Source organism: Lipophrys pholis (genome assembly GCF_963383615.2).
Source record: "Lipophrys pholis genome assembly, chromosome: 2".
Taxonomy (NCBI): Eukaryota; Metazoa; Chordata; class Actinopteri; order Blenniiformes; family Blenniidae; genus Lipophrys; species Lipophrys pholis.
Window position 1 is genome coordinate 15,490,200 of NC_137636.1, and position 21,581 is coordinate 15,511,780.

General features: G+C 39.5%; 1 protein-coding gene across 1 annotated transcript in view; it reads right to left on the bottom strand.

Moving 5' to 3' along the window:
• The window catches only part of tcf12 (transcription factor 12), an 81,312-nt gene that overhangs the window by 41,808 nt on the left and 17,923 nt on the right, over nucleotides 1–21,581 (bottom strand). The window contains exon 5 of the mRNA XM_080458145.1: nucleotides 20,037–20,139. Within this exon, the coding sequence (XP_080314271.1) occupies nucleotides 20,037–20,139 (103 nt within the window). The remainder of the gene's footprint in view (nucleotides 1–20,036; nucleotides 20,140–21,581) is intronic.

Genomic DNA, 21,581 nt, shown 5'->3' on the forward strand with positions numbered 1-21,581 from the left:
TAAGTTTTATGTTTATATGTGTGAAAAGTGTCATGTATTGTCATAATTTTGTAAATTTAGCAGCAACACTCATTCTATTTCTTAGCACAACAAATCAGATATTGTGTTTTAATTTGCAGTAAATGTAAATACATAAGTTACCATATACAGTCTAGTCATTTGCCTGATAAAGGGTTAACACAGAAAGAGTTTCATTGAATTTACAATAATTGGCTCGCAACGATTTTGGAGAGGAAAAGTTCTGTCAGACAGATTTTATTACATACAGAATAAGGCTCTGTTCAAGGACAAAGAAAGAATTGTTTTTTGTGTTTGTTTTTCTTCTGCAGTAAAAAAATACTACCATTGGTAAATGTTAGCGCTGCCAACCCAGTTTGCTTTTTTCCCTTTCATTTATTTATTTTTTTTAATCTACGGTCATATTATTCGATGCTGGATGGAAACAGTGAGGGAGAGAACAGAAGATATGATTTGATGATCTGACTGCATTTATGTGATCAGCTCTGCTGCCTTGCAATAAACCATTCAGCCAGTATCAGCAGTCAAATGAAGTTAACTCAGGTCATTGTGCAATGCAGCGTCTCTCTCTCTCTCTCATCCTGTTGCAATGAACTAAACGCACTGTGAAGTACTGAACGGACTGAAAGGCAAACCGGCACATCTGTAAAACAGAGTCACCAAGTTGTCAGCGTGGAAGGTTTGCTTTTCAGTCAATTAATTACTGACAAAGTGACGATTGTCGGAGCCTTTCCATCAGCGTCACCACCACTGCGCACACCTTACAGGATGAATTCCAAGCTGCCGTCAGGGGAAAAATAAAACTTAAAGGACACAACACACATGAATCACACACATCACAATATCCACGCTCAGCAGTTTTACTCCCCTGGAAAAAACAAACAAACAAACAAACGAGAGCTCCTCGGGGAAAATGATGAATAACTTTTAACAGCATCGTAGAATATTTTTGTCAGAATTCCAAACATTCCAAACACAGACACAAGTGTCGCAACTTGATTCAGTTTACTCTTGGGGCAGAGTAAATGTGTACTTATTCTTGGAGTTGAAAACCCACAGAGCCCTGATCTTTTCTCTGCACAACCACTGATCTGAACGCTGCTTCTACGACGAGGTGAACGGAGGCAAATCTAAGAGAATTCAACTTGTGCTTATCTAAGCAGTCCTGCAGGAGAAACTTGTCCTGCATCTGTGCATCTCGAGAGCAAGGAAGCGGAGGAAATCCGGGAAGATGGCTCAACTGGCAAAGCTTCTTCTCCTCCAACAATGATGTGATACATTTCTGAGCCATCGCTCTTGCAAAAGCAAAGAGGATTAAGTGGTCGGTTACCACCGACGTTCACTATCAAGGCAGGATGATGAAAGATCTCTTACGACAGATGAGTTTTAATTTTTTTTCTGTCAAAAATTCTAAGGCAGCTTGGTGGGAATAAGTTTGACCTCTTTAAAGTGTTCTGGAGCAAAGGTCTGGTTGATGCTCCACTGGCAGGCTGATCTTCACTGGTGCTCACTTGTCACTTGTTCATTATTGATCCTTCAGGCATTTTTTTTTTTTAATTGTTTAATGATTTGTTTCCCTTTGTTTTAAACGTTGTTCAAAATTACATTGCACTGTTCAGTTAATGTACCGAAATATGTCTGTATTGGCTGATGATGATAGAAAAAGAAAAAGAAAAAGAAAAAGAAAAAGAAAAAGAAAAAGAAAAAGAAAAAGAAAAAGAAAAAGAAAAAGAAAAAGAAAAAGAATAAGAATAAGAATAAGAATAACTCACAGGATGTTTTACTGCTGATCAATAAGCACTGCCTCTGCTAAAAAGAAAGCATAGCAAAGGAGTCTAAACTATTAACTGATAACTACACGTAATAAGAATCTAATATTTACATTTTTCATCTTTACATAACATGTGCTATAGATTGCTTATTTCTGGATCATAGATCTCACTAACAATGCTCAAAACAAAGATAAAAAGTGAATCACACTGATGAAAGAAGTTGTGACGGATTGTTCATGACAGTGTTACTGCTACTACAAGAGAGTTTCAGCTAAAGGTACTACAGCTTATTTAAAGTGGCAGGAGAGTGCACAGATCACTGTACTACTACATTCAGCAGAAGTAAGTACGACACTTGCCAACAACAGAGGTGCTTAATACTCTGGGGGTAGAGTTTTGAGGGTGTTTAAGGTGAAAGAGACAGGTGCATGCAGGTGTGCGGCAAACATCAGGAACTTAGTTATTGTATTTTAGATTGCTGAATTTGGCCTGCTCACCAGCACAGTCAGCATATAGAGCTTCAGCAGCGGCTGCAACGCAGGCAGTTAAAGTACATAAAAAAGCCTGAGCACTCGATTGCAGCATCAAAAATAGCACTCCTCCTCTGAGCCATAACTCAGTCATTTCTGCACACACAGACAAGAGACGCATATTTTTAGAGTAAGCGCACTTTCTGAGGATGTCATTACTTCCAGCATGATGTTCAGATCCAACAAGGGATCCAACAGACCTGCTTAAAAATCAAATCTGTGTGATAGGAAGAAAACCTGCAATGTGCAGTAATAATCAAACGTTACAAGTAAGCTATACAGGCGTTCTCCGTCAATACAAAGTCTTCATCAAGAAAATACTTGCATTTGTTATTCTCCTTTTCTTTCGCCGTCACACTCACCAACCTTCCAGTCGATACCAAATTGACAACAATTAATCTGAGGATAGCTGTCAGATAGCTGCGGCTCCATCTGATTGACCAGATGGTGCAAATGCATCCAGGCCTGTGCATGCAGGGTGCCATCTGACAGGTCAAATGTTCGAATGTTGAACATTTGAACTCATGGAGAGTATAAATACAATTATTTTTTCTCATTCAGTATCAGGCTTGTTTTTCTTGCTCATGCCACGATGGCGATGGAAATTCAACTCATAAGTCAGTCGATTAAAATCACTGAAAGAAGGATGATGCTGTAACCCCATTCCCATATGGAAATGATAATCACAGCGTTACTTTTTTCCCCTTGACACTGTAATAAATAGGTGATATATGTCTGTCTGCAAACCAGGGATCATTCCCAATGACTGCCTGTTTGCAATTACGGATTTTGTCCATTTTGAAAATAAGTTATTACACACCTTTTTCAGTGGTGGTCATTTGTAATAGAAGACACAGATTTCAATATCAGAACCAGACTTTAAAAATCCCTTTTCAGAGATAATTCACCTTTTACTGTCACTGTAAGTGACCATATTCTTAACTTTTCAAGCTAACAGGGGTACCTGCTTAAACCTTTTAAACTGAAACCAAATCTTGATTGTATTTGATCCAGTGTGTCTAGTATGCTCCTTTAGGGTATTTACAGTATTAGCATATGTCTGTGTTAATACGTATTTCAGTATAATGTAATTCAGTGTCATCCATTGCACTGTCATGATTTAGCAGATAAAAAGAAGAGAGAAAGCAAAGGAGCCTTTGTGAGTTCAATTAATCAGAAGCACATAGTTTAAAACTATTTTACATATAACCTACATGGCATTTCAAGTTTTCAGTGTACCTATTATAACGCAGACGCAAACCCAAAAAGGTGAGGGTCTCCTAAAGGAAGCACTTAAAACAAGAGTGCAATCAAAAAACATCACACACCAAACGTATTTAGTATTAAATGACCATTCTTGGGCTTCAGATCTGCTATGGGTTTTTAAATATTTTGACTGTTGATGCTATTGGGATCCAAAAGGACTAAAAATCATTAACAGGGGTGTGCTGAATACACTTTCGCCTTCAGTAATTGTCACACTATTAATAAGGTTTTAAAACATTTTTTTTTTCACTCTGATTGTCCTGAACCAGCTCACATCATTTTTAATCCATCTTTATTGTTTACTATTGCATTGTGTTGGTAATAATATTAAAACAGTTTTTTAGTAATTAAGCAATTCTATTAAATAGGTCATTCTTTGCAATGCTGTGAGTTTATTCTGGTAACTTATGCTGCAGAATTGGATCACATTATATTCCTTCGTACATATAAAGTGTCTTGCTGAATGTGCAGCAGCTGAAACATCTTTATCCAGCCATGACTCTCATCACTGACCTCAGTGGATGACCCAAACACTAAATAAACAGTCTCAAAACATTTATGACAGTTTTGAATTACATCCTTTGTGTCATATGTGCAACAAAAACATTTAAATAATAAAACTCCCCAATCACACAAGAAACCAAGAGCAACATCTGCTAATATAGGAGTCTGTGAAATTCACACACAAATTTCAGGAGAATTCCTACTTACGATGCTGAAGTAAAGTAGAACAAGGCTATATATCACATGGAGCATATTGCTGGGTTGGCCAGATACAGAGCCGGGGCCGAAATTAGCCGAATAAAATATCATGCAGTGTCACAATCGCTCGTCTGAAGCACAAATACTGAAACTCATTGTGAGGAAAATAGGTCACTCCTATGAAGTTTATTCCCAAATAACTAAACAAAACTTAAAACAGGTTGTTAAATTGTACATTCTTTGATTTAAGTGTTTAGGTTTGAAGCGCTGGCTAATAAATTAAAGACTGCTCCTACTGTGAGGGAAAATAAAAGCTGAATTTATCTGTTCCAGGCTTGTTGTTGGGCATGTTTTGTTTCCCTCCTCTGAGCTGGACCCGTGTGATCGCAGCCTCACAAAAAGGGACAACACTAATATTGTTATTATTATTTCCTGAGTGGGGTCGTTTGTTCTTAGCGGCTCTGCGAAGGACTAAGCATGTGCTTTCTTTTTGTGTCACAGGCGCACTAATGAGTCTAAAGTGCAGTGATTGATAGGAAGCAAAATTCATTATCCGGCTTAAAAAACATCAGCAAGAGATAGATAATGCGAAAACCCACACCAGTAAAGAGGCTTAATTACTGCAATCACCATCAATAACATAAATATAAGTATGCAGCCTGCCATCATTCTGTACATCCCCTATGCAATGAAAAATCAATCTCATGAGGGAGAAAAAAAATCCATCAATTCTGATTAAAATATTCTGTAAAGATGCTCATTAGCATAAGATTCAAGCTGCAGAAGATGATCTGCATTCAGCAGAATGCAAAATTAGTGATTTGGAGCAGGAAGTCTCCATAATTGTATCACCTGAGCAAACACACTGCTCTTTCGGTATTTTATAGCAGTCAAAACCTACAATCCTCATGCAACCACATGAGAAAAGGGGTTTTCATCCACCGAAATGTTTTTATATCCTTGGCGATGAACAAATATTGAATCAAATATATTCATTTCCTTTGGTTAATACATTTTAAATGCTTTCGCAACAGTGATTAATCCTGCAGCTCGTCGTGCCCATGTCAGTATGAGCTTCACATTTTAAAGTGTTGTACAGCTTGCTACTGGCAGATCTGCACAGGCCCGTTCAATCTGAACAGGGAGCGCAGGTATTGTGAAGTCATTCCATATATTCTAAAGCTACAGTTGTGCCTCACGAGGACCTCCTCACACTTGTTGAGAAGCCAAACCAGCCTTGATTCAACTGTGAGCTCTCGCTACCTCATGTCAAGGTATTCTTGGGAAATAAATCCTCCATCCACTGTAAAAACTTTGGCAACGATCAGAAACCTTAATCATTGTCCTGTACTTGCAAATGATTTGGCTCCTTGTGGCTCTATTGTACTGCCGTCATTGCTTTGTAGAAGGGAAAGTGTCATCTGTGCCCAGTTTCTGCTAAATATAGCACTTTGTGTTTCATTTGGAGTTCAACGGTTGTTTAGCCTGATCCAACAATTGTTTGCCTCATGCTTTTAGTCTTTTGCAGTTTTTCCACACTCCAGGCTGCTGCCATGTGCCTTTTATCAGGAGTGCTTTCTTTTTAACCGCTCTGCAAACAAACTTTTAGTGTAGTAACTTTTCTCATTGTGAAAGAAAGCACATATTCCTGTCCAAGTGTTCCTTTAGGGTTTTTCGATTCCCAGCCTGGTTGCTCTGTTTGTGCCTTTTTGGGTCTGTAATTCTCTTATTCCCTAATTATGGAAGCTGCTATGCTCACCTTATATTGTAGCACTGGCCGTTGCACAGCTGCACTAAACACAGTGGGAATTAGATGCTCTACTCAAAAAGACTTTGACAGATTTCACTGCAAAAGCTGTTTCTCTTTTACTTCTCTTCCACAGATGTTCTCTGCTATTACACAACTTTAAATCAGCAACCTCACATACAAGAGCTCGCTGCTTGAACTGATGCTGATCTTATTCATTCTGCAATAACTACGGTGCAACATACAAATCATGCCGAACCACATGAGCAATCACCCTGAGAGAAGTGTTTTGCTCACGGATCTTCTCAATGGCAACCAGCAACAACAGAGTTAATGTGAACATGGTTTACAATGAGCTTGTTTACAAACTTTGTTTTCTTATTCAAATGCATCCTGGTCTTTAACTTTGTAGAAATATTCGAGTCCACGCTCGATAATTAACTCTTTCAACACGCACCACAAAATTCAATAACGGGGGAAAAACATCAGTCATCATCGGTCCTGAAAAAAAGGGTGCAGATCTTAAGCCTGAGTTTATTTTGGTTTCCACTGGCATTATTGTTTAAGTATTTTATTCACGCCTCTTCTTTTGTGACGGAAACGTAAAGAAACGATTAACTCAAATTTTGGGGTTTTCTCAAAGCCATAATACTCTACAAAATAATAATCACACTAATTCCAACTTAATCAAACCTATTTATTCCAATTTTGTTGCCACTTAAAGGCTTTGCCATTGGTGAATGGGTCTTCTGCTAGTAGAAATGGTAATGATTTTATGGTTTGATATTGGGTGAAATGAATACATAGTCAGACAAAACTAATCCCTTATTTGTTGCCAGAAAAAAATATATTTTCACTCTCAGGTAATAAAACATTGCACATTTAGGGGGACAGTAGCATGTCACTGGCAGCGCTAATATCACTGTTGTGCCTTTGGCACTTAGTGTATGTTTTTAACAATACTTTTATTTTCCAATTCATGTATTTTGGTTTTCATTCTATTTTAATAGGATTTCTATGAAGAGCAATCAATCTAACAAGGACCAAGTACATTTATGCATTTATTCTATTAATGGCATTGTTTTGAAAGCTGCTCAATATTCATTTTTCTATAATAATCACATATTACATGCCAATTATATTATTAAAACATCCCATACAAAGTGGCATGAAACTAACCAAAATCAAACATATTTCATCAGTTCTAGGTGGGAAAAAATCTCTAGATGGGCTTTAGCTTTAGCTATCCTGTTTATGGTAATATAAGAAAAACTACAAAAATGTACTTCTGCTTTCTATATTGTTGTATTTCCTTCACATGCCCATAGTTAGTTTGTAAGAAAATATAAGTAGATGCACAAGTCACTGAATGCTCAATAAAGAGTTAAGAGATATGTGGGTTGTTTTACAGCATTTTCATTTAGCTTACAGTTTACAATCATTTGATTATATTTTATTCATAAAAGGAAATCCCCAATAAAATTTAGATTTTGAATGATCGCAATTGTTTCCTAGATGTTTCATTAACCCAAAAGAGTAATACATTTTGTACCAAGTTCACCCTCAGCTCTGGAGAAAATAAACATCACAGCATGCTGAAACCCCATTGAATTAGAAGCTGTGTTGTGCATCCTTATTGATCCCGGGACTGCAGCACAACAACAGAGCGGCATTGTGTCGAGCGCCTTATTTTGATAATGTGAGAGGTAGTGACCTCAGTGTCTCCAGGGACCAATTCAAAACCCTTGCCACAAAAACAGCCAATTAGTGAGCGTGCTTCACCACCTCTCAGATGAATACCTCAGGCCTCTTTTTCCGTCCAAAACGAGGTCATTTTCCCTGCTCCGAGGAAAGCCGAGACCATGAAAACAAACACATAATAAAGGATGAGCGCATGGTGTTAATGTAGAAACCAAACTTACATATCACGCATCAGGCACTCGATTTGTTTTTTATTTGCATTAGTTATTCTTATGCTCCCATGAGATGATTGCATGGCAGCATGCCATAAATGAGCGTTTCTTTGAATTTAAAAGATGGATTTAACATCCCCTTAGCCATAAACTCACAACAAAATATTGTTATTAAGCTCTGAATGTCACTTGTAATCAGTACTTCAATTGTAAGCAATATTAGTCTTCAGATGAAACAATAGATTGTACCTCGTATAAAGCAAAGTCTCGGCCAGTCTGCGTGCTTTGGAAGTAAAATTAGGTTGGCTCCATGGTCATGAGTACATTTCTCTGACAACCAGAGAAATACGACACATCAGATGTACACACACACTCTCTTTTTCACCTTTTAACATGTCTCCTTTTGTTTCCTTCTCTTAAGGGTTTGTGTACCACCATCCTGTCAAAGCTGTTTGATGCTTCCACGGGATTTTTTTCTGACAGTAAATAAAAGCTGAGTGGGTTAGAGGTTAGATCAGCGCGGATGAGGAAACAGGGAAGGGAGGTAGTGTAGCAAATCAGCTTCCTCCCTCGGTGGTGGAAGAATGTTCGCAGCCCGACGACGGGAACAACGGTAGGACAGACTAACATGACAGAGCCACAACAAACGAAGCAAACATGTCTCCATTGCCTTGAGCTCAACATCAATTTCTATGTACAGCTTTGTCAGCAGTGACATTATTCAAAACAGCAAGACCAAATGTTAATGAGATCCTATTTGCATATTTATTTTTTTCTTTGTTGAAATGTCACTGATTATTTGGTAGTATGATGATAAATGCATCTGCTCATGCAGCCTGATGTGTAATTAGCCATTAGGTGGAATGAATAGATCAATTAAAGGCGAGGGACCAGGATTAAGTGAAATCAAACTGGGAAGAATGCAGGAATGAGAAACAAAATGACACATTAGACTCAGGGGGGAAATCTCCATCGCTTTTAGATTTGACTGAAAATCCAGAGGGGATTACCAATCAAGGAAAAGTGTCTAAATCAGCACCATCTCAGATATCCCTTCTTTTACTGCACATTCTTTGGCTCTAATGTATGACTTTCAACATCAGAAGCTGTTACCTTTCACTCTAGCTAAATAGTTTCTTTTCTCCTAAAATTCATCTCTGTGTGAGAGAAAGGGGGGTTGTGGATTTCCTGATTGTATTTATCCCCCCGCAGGATAATCAGGTGCCGCAGCTCGGCCTATTTGAATTTTTTCTAACGTGGTAAAAAGGAAAAGGGGAGGTGGACAGGGGAAAATGTTTTCGCTTGGCCTTTGCCATTTTTCCGAACCCAACGATTCTCCTGCCAGTGCTTGTTATTCACAAATGAAGAAAAAAATGCATTACTGTGGACCAGATGGGAACATTCCACATGACCAAACCAATCAATCACCTTGGTGGGACGCAGGTGTGACACAGCCGTGCAGCAACACACCATTTCACAGTCTATCAGGCACAAACACATGGTCACCAATCAATGGCACCCTGAGGAGCCATGAGGAGGGGTGCTTCGCCACAGCCTCGCTGGTTCATAGCTGATGACTTCATAATCACACATCCATTCTCTCAGAGGAGAGAGGCGATGAGCTCCCTAATAACGTCTCCCATAGTGTGAACACCAACACTGTAATGGATGCTGGTTTAGCAGGACCACTAACATGCTCCCTTGCATCTCACATTCATACGTAAGCTCGCCACATTCACCCCTGTGTGGCTGAGAGAGTGCTGTCTGGGGAAACAAGAGCACATTTAACAAGCTGAAGGAATGGCCCCCAGTTGGCTGCTCGAATCAAGTCAGTGTGTGACATCAAAGTATGCATCGCTGTTTGGTATTAGATGCCAAACAACTGTTGAGCAGCGAAACAACAGAGACGTGAAAGACGAGGGAGAATACGCACATGGGTTAGGAATGCTGATCCAGCTCCAAGCACTTTGGGCATATTTCCTTACACAGTAAACCCCCGCAAACCCTGAGCGGTCTAAAGTTTAAGAACTCCAGCCTGCACTAAATAAAATGCCAAAACGGCACTGAAGGGAATAAATCTTTTGATGATTCCTCTCTGTGGGGATGCGGGCAAAAGAACCAGCAGCAACCATTTAAAACAGTTTTGACAATTTTAAGTTGACCAAGAAAGAAAGAAGGAAGGAAAGAAAGGAAGAAAGAAGGAAAGAAAGGAAGAAAGAAAGAAAGAAAGAAAGAAAGAACCATCCCACCCCCATATTCCTGGCAAGAAAAGAAGAAGTCTCACAGAGCCGTGCTTCTCTCCACACTTCCCACACTTCACACTCTCTGGGCTGTGCCAGCGCAGGAGAAAATGTCAGGCATTGTCAAGTGGGAGTAAAGGCGAAACAAATGTTTGCATTTTATTATCCAATCACAATCCACTACAGTCCAACAGGATGAGGGGAGAGTAACGTTATCTAAGGCTCTGTTTGCCAGCACACCCATCGTGGACACAGGACGCCTGGGCAAGCAGTTGCGACCGTGGAAAAGAAAATTGAGGCGTGTGTTAAAGGAGTGGTGGGCATGAACGTTAGCCAGCCACTGTGGGCCAGGATTTCTGTGGTTTGTCTCCAAAGCACTTCAATCTTTGATGTGCCTACAAATGTTTCAGTGGAAAGAAACTTTACAGAGTTCGCCGAAAGCCTGGCTTGTCCATTCAAAAGATTCATGTCCAAGGATTGAGGGTCAATTTCATGCCTTCTCCAGCTGAACCAGCAGATGAGAAGGGACGATCTGAATGAATTTGTAATTTGGTCTGTGCCAAACCTGCATGGGCCCATGTGTTTCTCAAACAGCAGATTTAAATAGAAAATGTCCTGAAGATTATCTATGATAAATGCATTATGTTGTTATGTTTGAATGTCACATATACAGTATTAAGTATAGACATGTGTAACTGGTGTGTACAGTAATAGTGTGCACATTGGATTATAGACCTTAAACTATTCCTTAGACGTACAAAGACTACAAACATCTGGAGGTCAAAGACATCTGTTAATTCAGAAATATGTCAAATTTAAACAAGTTTACTACTTACAGAGACTGCAGACAAAAAAACATCTCAAAGCACTTCAACACAAAGTCACAAACAGCCTGTTTTATGAAAGACTGTTTTATGCAGTTCTTTCCACATCTGCACCAAAAATTCCTCATGATATTTTAAGAAACAATGATCTCTGATTTTTTTTTCTTTGCTCGGATTTCAAAGTAGTAATATTAATAAAATACTGTCAACGCTGGCAACACACATCAAAAACTAAGCACACTTAAATTGTTCCCATAACTATAAATCTTCTAAATAAATAATATGATTCATCTTCCTTTTAACATTTTGCTTGTCTTAAACAATCTCAAACATTTTTCTGGCATCAGATGTAGGCATCCGGGTGGGGGTGACAAGCTGGGGGGATTTATTACAAGCAAAAGAAGGACAGTGTGTCTTTGCTTAAAACTTTGTTGTAAATGCAACACACACACACACACACACACACACACACACACACACACACACACACACACACACACACACACACACACACACACGCACACACACAGTATTCTGAAGCATTGAAACCAAACTCTAACAAGTATTATCCCAAAACAATGCAGTGAAGTGAGTGAAACGAGTCACACATGCACCCACTGATTACAAAAATAATTGTGGTGCTCTGATCCTTGCAGCCTCTTCTTGGACTGCTCATGTCATCGTACTTTGGTCGTTTTTGGAGACACAGGCCTCGAGGCCTACAGGGACTCCAGCTGATCTGCTGCAGCCCCGCTAGACGCATGCTGGGGCCAGGCGGGGGCCGGGCAAGGCCGAGAAGGGCTGGGAGAGGCGCAAGGGTGCGAGGGCGGGGAAAGTGGATAATGTGTAAGGGACAGAGGGCTGGGAAGTGTGAGGAGAGGTGGGCGGCATGGAGAAGGAGAAAAGGGATTTGCGCCCTTTCAACCCGTCTTCAGCTCTTCATGCTCCAGTGAACACAGTAATAGATAAGCACACCCTGCAGCTCTGCATAATGACCGGCTATATCTACTAAACTGTACTGCACACAGCTTGTCATTTCTCTTTCTCAGATTTCTGCTTTGTCATGTGTACATTTTCTGAAATTGTGTGGGCATGTCTGTTTTAGTGAATCCTGCGAAACAGTGGAGTGAAAACTCTAATCAGCTCTTATTGTGAGCAGTATATTGAGTGTGTGTGTGTGTGTGTGTGTGTGTCTGCAGACTGGAGACAGGAGAGCAGCATTGGCAGCACCTGTGACCCACACTGCAGTGAAAACTGAGCGAACACCTGAACAACACCTGCCCACAACCGCAGCCCGGGTCTGAGGAGGGCGTCCCGTGGGACGGCGTATTAGCGCATGACACCTGCCCCAGTAAAAACACACTGGGGAGAGCAGTGTGATGTGGGATTTGACACTTCATGAAAAGCCTTGAGGAATAATTAGACATTAAAATGAAGAGGGATTGAAGGAATTGATTTTTCTCTCTTTGCTGATGCAGAATGGCACAACTTGAAAGGAAAAAAAACATCAAATTAATTCTACAGGTTTAAAAGGCTGATAAAGGGTGTTACAAATAGGATCTTTGCATACATGAACAAAGCTGAACATAATTCCAACTTCATCATCATCAACACTAACATGTAGCAACTTCTTTTTTTATAATTTTTTATTCAAAATCAGAGAAATGTGGTTTTTAAATATCCTCAAAACCACCAGTAGAAACGGTGTGTTATCAATCCTAGTAAAGCATATCAATACAGGGTTGTAATACATATTTAACTTACACAGTATGAAAGCCAACAGCAAAACACAGTATACTGTGGCTCACATAACAAGTCTACACACTCATTTACAAGCAAATACTGTTTCCTTACCATGTCTGTGAAATACTAGACTATTAAAAGTACAAACACTTTTAGGACTTCCAGCATTTTAAACCAGTGATTTATAAACACCTCCCAAGATTACAAGTTCATGAGGGCCTCTTCTCTTTTCAGACGCGTATTCATCTTTAATAATCAAATTATTCCAACAAAAACACAAGCTGAAACAGAGGCCAACCAGCTTCAGGATGTATATTATTATATTCATAATTACTGTAATTAATGTTTTGTTAAAGCAATATGCGTAATCTCTGTAGGGGATGATAGAGAAATTGGCCCTTGTGTCTGAGACACAGCAGTGGATGTGACAAAATATCGCAGCAACACAAGTGAGCAATCACAGTCATGTAGTCGTGTTAAGGTCACATGTGTATGTCGGCAGGCATGGTGCGTGAGGCTGCTTTGATGACAGTAGTAAGCTGATTAGTTTTTTATGCCGGGCTAAGACTGTATGAGTAATGTATGCAAAGCACACAAGAGAAACGTGAGACGAAAATGTATAACTCAGCAGTTGAGAGCCGTGGCCGCCAGCACATGGCTGAAAGAAGTGATACACAGTCATCGGTTATGCATCGGGAGCCCACATGAAGCAGAACTTTGTTCTAGGAAACAAAGTGACATTTATAAGGTGTGAAGAAAATCTACTGACAAAACCATATGTTTCTCTAGACGTGAAGGTTTAATGACGTGAATTCTTTGTTTTGGAGTAACAATTCAATTAAGCTCCAAAGCCATCCTGAAGACAAATATTGCTCACCCACACAAGCGTGAAGTATTTTCACGATGAAAAAAGATAGGAAAACACCTTCACTAATGTTAGTGAGGAGTGCTTTTGATGTAGCATAATTATATTTCCTACATCTTTTTTTATTTCATCAATTAAATGGTCAAAAACTATGCGTGATGGCAGCGTTCCCAACACTATCCAATTACTATGCAAAGTGACTTTAAAGCATCATGTGAGGTTAGACTAGAGATCTAAAAGACTTCCTAAACTTAATGAAAAACAGTATCAGTCAACTGAGTGTCTAATGACAAGAAAGACAAAATGCTAAGTGGTGTCGACTCTCAGTACAGCGTAAAATAAAGGAGCAGAGAGCAGGGCTTTCAGTTGTAGCTCATCGCCTCTGGTAATTGCCCAGATTGCTTGAAATCAGCCTCCCCCACTGACTTCCCCATATTGAGCTGACGCCACAAGAAAAAAAAATCTCAGCAGGTAATTAGATGTAACCATTCCTTGTCAGGGCTATGAACTGCTGGCAATCCCTGTGGCTAAACAATTAGAACGAGTGAGTGGGAGCCAACCCTCCACCAAAGGGCCTGCAGTCGACCTGATGTGAAGCACTACAAAGAAAAGAAGTTTGCACAGGAAATTTCACCCATTTTTCTCTTCTTTCGTTACGGACAACAATCCTCCTCAGAATCACTTAGATTGTGTTTTCTATGTGGCAGAGCAAAGGACAGAGGTGAATTGTTTAACACAAAATAAAACTTTCACTGAATATTGTAATCTTCTTCAAACTGACTATTGATTCTGAAGCTGACAAGACCAAACGATAATTTACCACGACTAACAACTGAACTATTTATCACACAGTGATCTGACAACTGTAATTAGATACCAAGTAGCTACTCCGTGTATTTGCGCTGTCTGTCTGGATATTTGGGCATTACACATGCACTGACAACACTGCCTGTGCACATGCCATGCATGTGATCACTAGTTAGTCATACAGACTCACACGGCCTGACAAGTTTGCCCATGGAAAGCTGTACACACGAACAATGTGGCAGCCACCTGCTGAGCTGCATGTCGACGACGTGTGGATTAATAAGAGGATTGTTGAGCAAGAGGTGGGGCTAAGACGCACGTGCAACTGGACCCATCTGATCCACGGCCCTCTTCATCATTAAGCACAAAGGAGCTCCTCCACGTTCAAGCAAAAGCCTTACTCTTCATCTTCAAAGCCGTACACTCGTCACATATGTCACTGGAATACAACCACAGCGCTACTCTGAAGAAGATGTCAGTCTGTTTTACAAACATTACTGGCATAAGAATACCCAGTAAGTGTTCAACCCTAAACTCTTTTATACTTCATGAACGTCGATAATACTTCATGAATAACGGTAGTTTACTGTCCTGTCCAGTGTTTGGGTGGTAGTTACAGTTGGCAAAGAATATTTTACAGAACAGATATTAACGTATATAAACAAATGGATTAGTTCATGAAGAAGATGTGACTGAACATATTTTATTAGCAAAGAATAATGAGTCATTTATAATTTAGTGTTATACACTTTCAATGTTTAAGTTAGTCATGGGCGAAATAAACAAGTCTTTGCAGCCACAGGCCTATTTCTTAAAATGAAAGGTTATGAAAAGAGATAAGTCACTTTAACTGTGTTTGAACCTCAATTATAAATACAGTAATTACAGTGATGACTCAAAATTAATTTTAACTTTTCATTTCATTCATAGCCAATAAGTACTTGTTCTATAAATGCTTGCAAATGCTCCCACTTAACATCCGGAGCATGCAACATATTCTGCACAGGCAGACCTCATTCCGACCATGAAGTCATGACTTCTATTTTGGGATTTGCTGGGTCTACTTTCCATAACGTCTCACTGTATCTTCACAAGTTTGACATACTTTCCCCTACTGACTGACTTCCTCTGTTGTGTTTGAATATTAAATCCAAAGTTGAAGCTCTTCATGCACACAGCAGCATAATTGTATTATAGGCTACAGTGGAGCAGAAATCTTTTTCTTTTTTTTCTTTTCTTTTTTTATTTTGATGCTCTGCATGGAATGTAATCTACATCTAATGTAAAATCAGGATTTGACCTGTGATGTTGATAGAGATGGAGTTATCAATGATAACATGCAAATGTCACAATCAAGCATTTCTAAAAACAATAATCCATTCTTTATTAGGCAGGTGATAGAACACATATAAAGGACCCTCCACAGTCTTCAAACATTCATTGCCTTTAATTTTGGTGGCTCGCTTTGTCTGAGACAAGCTATTCTTTCTCCTAAATAATAGTTACCCTTGTGTTTGTATTTTTAGGCCATCGCAGTTATTCAAACCTCCTTGGTCGTAATTATAAGGGAGGTTGCCCCTCAACTAGATCATTCAAATTACAAACTAAACCACAGGTCTTGATGCTCAATTCCAATTTTTTTTGCGTGATTATTTCAAACACGACCTGCCGTGTGAACGTGATCAGAGCGGACATGTTCGAATGTTTTCGCAAAGTAACACCACGCACGCTACTTACACATGGCACGCTGCACTGAACAAAATAATTCTCAGTCATTTCCACAAACATGAAATAATTTGTTAAGTTAATGTAATTTAATCATGTCACACATTTCGATCTATTCATATCAAGTAGATTGAATCCCATTTATTCATATTATCTGAACAACATGTATTAGAATGAACCATTTAACAACAAGAAACTCAATATGCTCATGTTAATCAAACATATTTCTGATATGTAAACTGAAAAATTGCATGGTTGATTTTTTTTGAGTGTGGTCAGCACCACGGTTGCCAGATGTGACTCACTGTTTTCAGCCCAAACAACGTGAAACCCACACACCTCAGTAAAAACCAGCCCAAATCTCAGCCTGTGTAGAAATCATGTGTTAAAACCACAAAACTATCATATATGTAATAAAGAACACGCCATAAACACCCGAATTGACAAAATAAAGAAAGTTAAAAGGTAAGAGAGTTTGGCTCCCCAACTGCGGGATACCACCATTTCTGGCAACGCCGGTCAGCCCGTGTAGATTCATTTTCAAGTAGTTGTTAAATACGAGCCGACAAAATCTAGACAACATGAGGAGGGAAAGAAGGAGAATGAGGTCAAAAGAGAGCACAGCTTTTAACAGCTTTTAACATTTTGGCGGAGCCGCTTCCTCTGGCGCTTATTCGTGACGTCAGTCACATGTCAATGACGAAGCAGTCGCATGTAGAAAAATATCTGAATTTGAACGAGGCCTGGGTCTGGTGTGGAAAAAATCGGAATTGGAGCTTTCACACGGCCACAAAGCAGGTCAGATATGAGTCACTTGTGAGCAAAAAACATCTGAATTATGTTGCATTTCCCTGCAGTGTGAACGAGGCCTAAATGTAAACTTGCCAAAAATGTATTTGTATGAAACGGTGAGCTGGGGGAGTAAATATGCTCTCAGGTGAATACTATATTCAGCTAGAGAACCAGACAAGTTCACACACCTGAAGAACCACTGCAGATTTTTAAAGACTTTCTGATTTAAAACAACACAATCAGTATCTGTTGACACTGACTGGCTTGAAACATCCCGACTTCTTCCAACAGACGGGTTGTTTGTTTTTTGGGTTGTTTTTTTTTGCTTTTTAATTTTGTTGTGCTTCAGAGAACAATGACAATAAAAGGAATTCTGATTCTAACTCTGATTCTTCTTGTTGGGTGGAATAAGTCCTGCCTACAGGCATAGCTGTGTTGTTGGTTTTTTTGTTTTTGTTTTTTTTTTACTGGGAATTGATGAGGAATGACCTTTCAGACATGACTTAATGAGAGTGCTGAAAACTCCATAAATCCATGCACACACCTGATATTACAGTGAAAAAAAAACAACAATTCAATAACACCACGGTGAGCTTGAGTTCTCACTCTGAGATAAGCACGGGCAATTCCAAGTTTACAATCACACTGTCTGAATCTGACAAATCACTGTGACAGATCGCACCCATATTCTGCAACATAATTACAGCCGCAGCTGAAGAGGGGAGATGTAGGCAGCATGTGGGGGAAATGGTCATGTGATCAATTCCAAGTAAGATAACATTTTGTTTCAGTTCGGCAGCAGCCATTTGTGAACTAATCGCCATGTTTGGAAATCAGTCTCGGGGGCCATTACGTAATGAGCTGGGATGTAGTTTGCCATCAAACTCTCATTTGGTTCCACATCACAATGATTCTAGTCTGAAGAGTTACTGCCTTTAATCGCTATAACGTCAAAGCATATATCCACATACTGTAAACTTTATGAACGGGTAAAACAGATATAGGGACATAAAGGAGGAAATGCAAATGAGTGAATGGCAAACGTAGAGCTGAAGAAAAGGTGTTGATGGAAGTCATCTCACTCAGCGGTGAAGGTGCAGGTAGCCACTGAGCGAACAAACACACCTCTTAAAATTAAATTCAAAACCTTAACAGAGTGGCGAACCAATCACACAACCAAGGAGGATGCAAAGACTTCAGTCACCATTGCTCATAACTTATTATAATCCATTGTTCATGATTACAATGAATACACACCTTTTAACGAACCTTCACTTGAATGTTTTGATTTGTGGGGTAACTGTATTATAATTGATACTTAATCAATAAATGTGTTTTGTCTGTATCAAATAATTTTTTTTAATCAGCAGATTGTATGCAACGTACTGTATCACTAATTTAGGTAGTTTTAGCTGCTTATCAAGCAAATTCAACACAATAAACCCCACAATGGCATGACATGACCTGCTGTACTGTGATTTTAATTCAACCATACTAGTGAACACTTCCCTGATTGAATTGGTTGGCTTTCAACAGAAATGCTGATTATGTTTAGTTATAGAGTGATAGTATGTTAGGTATGATAAACACACAGATAATCAATATATTGGCCACTATGGTTGTTGTAATGTACCAGTATTGATGATTCAGTTTTATTAAAAAAAAAAAATTGTAATATTGTGTAAAAAAATGTGTCAATGCTCCTATCCATAAATGATTGAGTGCCACTTGAACACAACACACAGTTTTTATCATGAGCTGGTACATTTCTTTATGTTTCTTCTGTACTGCTGTGTCTCCCTCCTCTGGCGTCCCCACCCCTCCCCCTTCCACACGTGGAGGCACACGCACAGTGTGACCCACCACCATGACCAAGGAACCCCCCCTCCCACTGGGCAGCTAAACGCGGCTCCAGGTTGCTTCGGAAACCATCCTGGAGGTGGTCGATGACTGCTAGACGCTGTAGCCCTAAAACTGGCTTCGCCTGTGTGGAAGGTTTACAAGTTCTGTGAAGTGCACCGTCAGCTGGTTCACACACCAATCTGACGAAAATGCCAAGCAGAATCTGTTCACCCGCCTTCCTCTATATCCCCCGGAAGATGCTTCCACGCAGAGTGAGTTACATGAACTGGAAAAGTGTTGGTATTACATTAAGGCCACATACTAGTGAACAATTCACTCTGGCCAGCAACACCTTGTAAACAGAAGTCAGTTCGAAAATCCAGTGGAGGTAATTGTGAGGTGGGCCGCCGTTACAGTTTCTGTCAAGTAACTTTTTGTGCGTCTGATAAAAAATTTCTTTAAAACAAGCGCGCAAACAAGACAGCTTGAGATTGCTGTCAGGTGTGTTTTTCACACTTTTACTGGTGACTCGTATGGTACAACCTGTGATACAATAAATATTCTTATCATTACAGCTTCTGTAGATATAGTCAGATCACTAATTATCATCGGCATCAGTTATTGGTTGTGGTTTAAATTTTTGCTCGATATTTGTTGTCAATGTGCACTCATTGGTATTTTTCCTTTTACATGTTGATTTGGTGACCTTTGTTTACAAAATGCAAAAAGAAAAAAAACTAAATACCTAAATAAAGCACAAGTTTTTCTTATAGAAGTATTTAGAAGTGCCCACTATATTTTAGGTGTTACAAAAAACAAAACAAATGATGAATGTTACCTGTGTAACTGTATTATGTGCAAATGTTTGCATATATCCGTGATAATGTTTTTGAGGAAAAGTGTTTAACCCAGAAAACACAAAGCTGTGCTGAAGCGGAAGCTGCGGAGGGCGGGTGTGATGTCGAGGAGACGGCTTCTTATGAAGGAAACTTATACTGATGGTGTGACTTGTGGCCTGGGGGAGGGTCATCGCAGGAGGAGAAACACGGCAATGTGGAAAGAGGAGGGGGATGAAGAGGAGAATATCGACGTGAGGAGACGGAGGAAAATATAGTCCTCTAGCCTGACAACCACTTCCGTACGGCTACCTCCAGATGTGTGGCGTGCCTTAACCTCAATCAGGCAATATGCAATCTTTCTGGACCAGAGGGCATGTTGTGGGGGGGGGCAGAAAGGATTCACTTACTTACCCATTATGTTTGAGTTCATAAAAGGTGTTGGGGACAATCCTTCATGAGACACTAATCGACTGTCACTCGAGTGATCGCCATAATGAGGGCTGTCTGCGAAACCCTGGAGGGAGAGATCAGAATATTAGGCAAATTAGTGGGCAACTTCAATAATTGTGCACAATGGTGTACCACTGATTGTTAAGAGTCTTTTTTTTTTGTCTTTTCTCCTGTGCATCATGCCGTAAAATGAAACAAACAAAATCATCATTGCTGATCTAACTGTGAATTACTGGATTACGCTGATAATACTTTTTCCAAATGTCAGCCATTACTTGCCCCAAACTTCAAAGAATTCTGCAAATTGCATTGCTTTTGTCTTTCCAAATGAAAATAAGCTTTACCTTGTAGATAGGAACTAATAAAACTATCAGCCTTAAATGTTTCCCTTCAGGCTTCACCATTTATCAGAGTCTTAGGATAGAAACATCTACGGAGACCTTTAGGCGCTCGTAAACGATTCAAGTGTACAAATGAGATCATGCAAATGATGTAGCAAGCGAGGATGACTACAGTTGCTGCTGTTAACCCCACCACCCCCCCACCCCCACCCCCCACTATCTGAGATTTTCTTTGTGAGACACGATCTCCAAACAAGTATTCAGAGATTTCTAGGAATCATGTTGGGGTTGTTTCGATTCATCTTAACAAATTAACCATTTAAACTCCTTACATGTTGTTGTTTTCAGATGAACAGTTTTTTTTTAATTAATAAATAAAAAAGAACAATTCTTAACTTTCAGTAAAACTAATAATGAATTATATTAACTAAGTAACATCTTTCGCAATGCAATTTAAGTGTTCATTATATTAAACAATGTGTCTTCATTAGAAAAACCTGCACACATTTTTTTAAAGTTTACTTTGTTTCTTTCTTTAAAAAAAAACAACAAAAAGTTGTCCAGAACTATCTCAAAATCGTACTTATTGAAGTTTTCTTCTCAATTAGACAACTTTGTCAACATGATAACCGGCTTTTGCAGCATTTCATGCAAGCAGGTCATAGGAAGGTGTTGTTTAATAGAAGATGGGAAAAACTGAGAAATTCAATCCTACATCATTTCCAGGTACCCGCAGCTTAAAAAAATTGCCTTTTTCTCCTGCGGCTTAACAGTGCCTTTTCATGACAGTTATCAGCTTCAGGGGCTTAGGTCTAAATATCGGTCACAGTATGGTTTTTGAAAACTCGGGGTCCCATGTAATAAAAGATGCTCCGTTACAGTGCTAATCCCAAGCCCTGTGAAAATCCTGCTGTGCTCCAGTCAAATACATCTTCCCAAACTACATTAACTCCCAGGAGAGGGACCGAGCAGCAGTGGGCTTGCATTTCTATGGAGCTATTTTCACCAACTCATACCCTTTGCATTCAACATACAGTAAGAAAAACTAAATCTTATTATCCATCTTTTTTGTGAGTGGATGGTGATGGAGTAATTTCAAAGGCAGTGGAGTGTTGTGCTGTGTCGAGGGAATCCTCAGAGATTCCCTATTGTGCTCCTGCCAGGC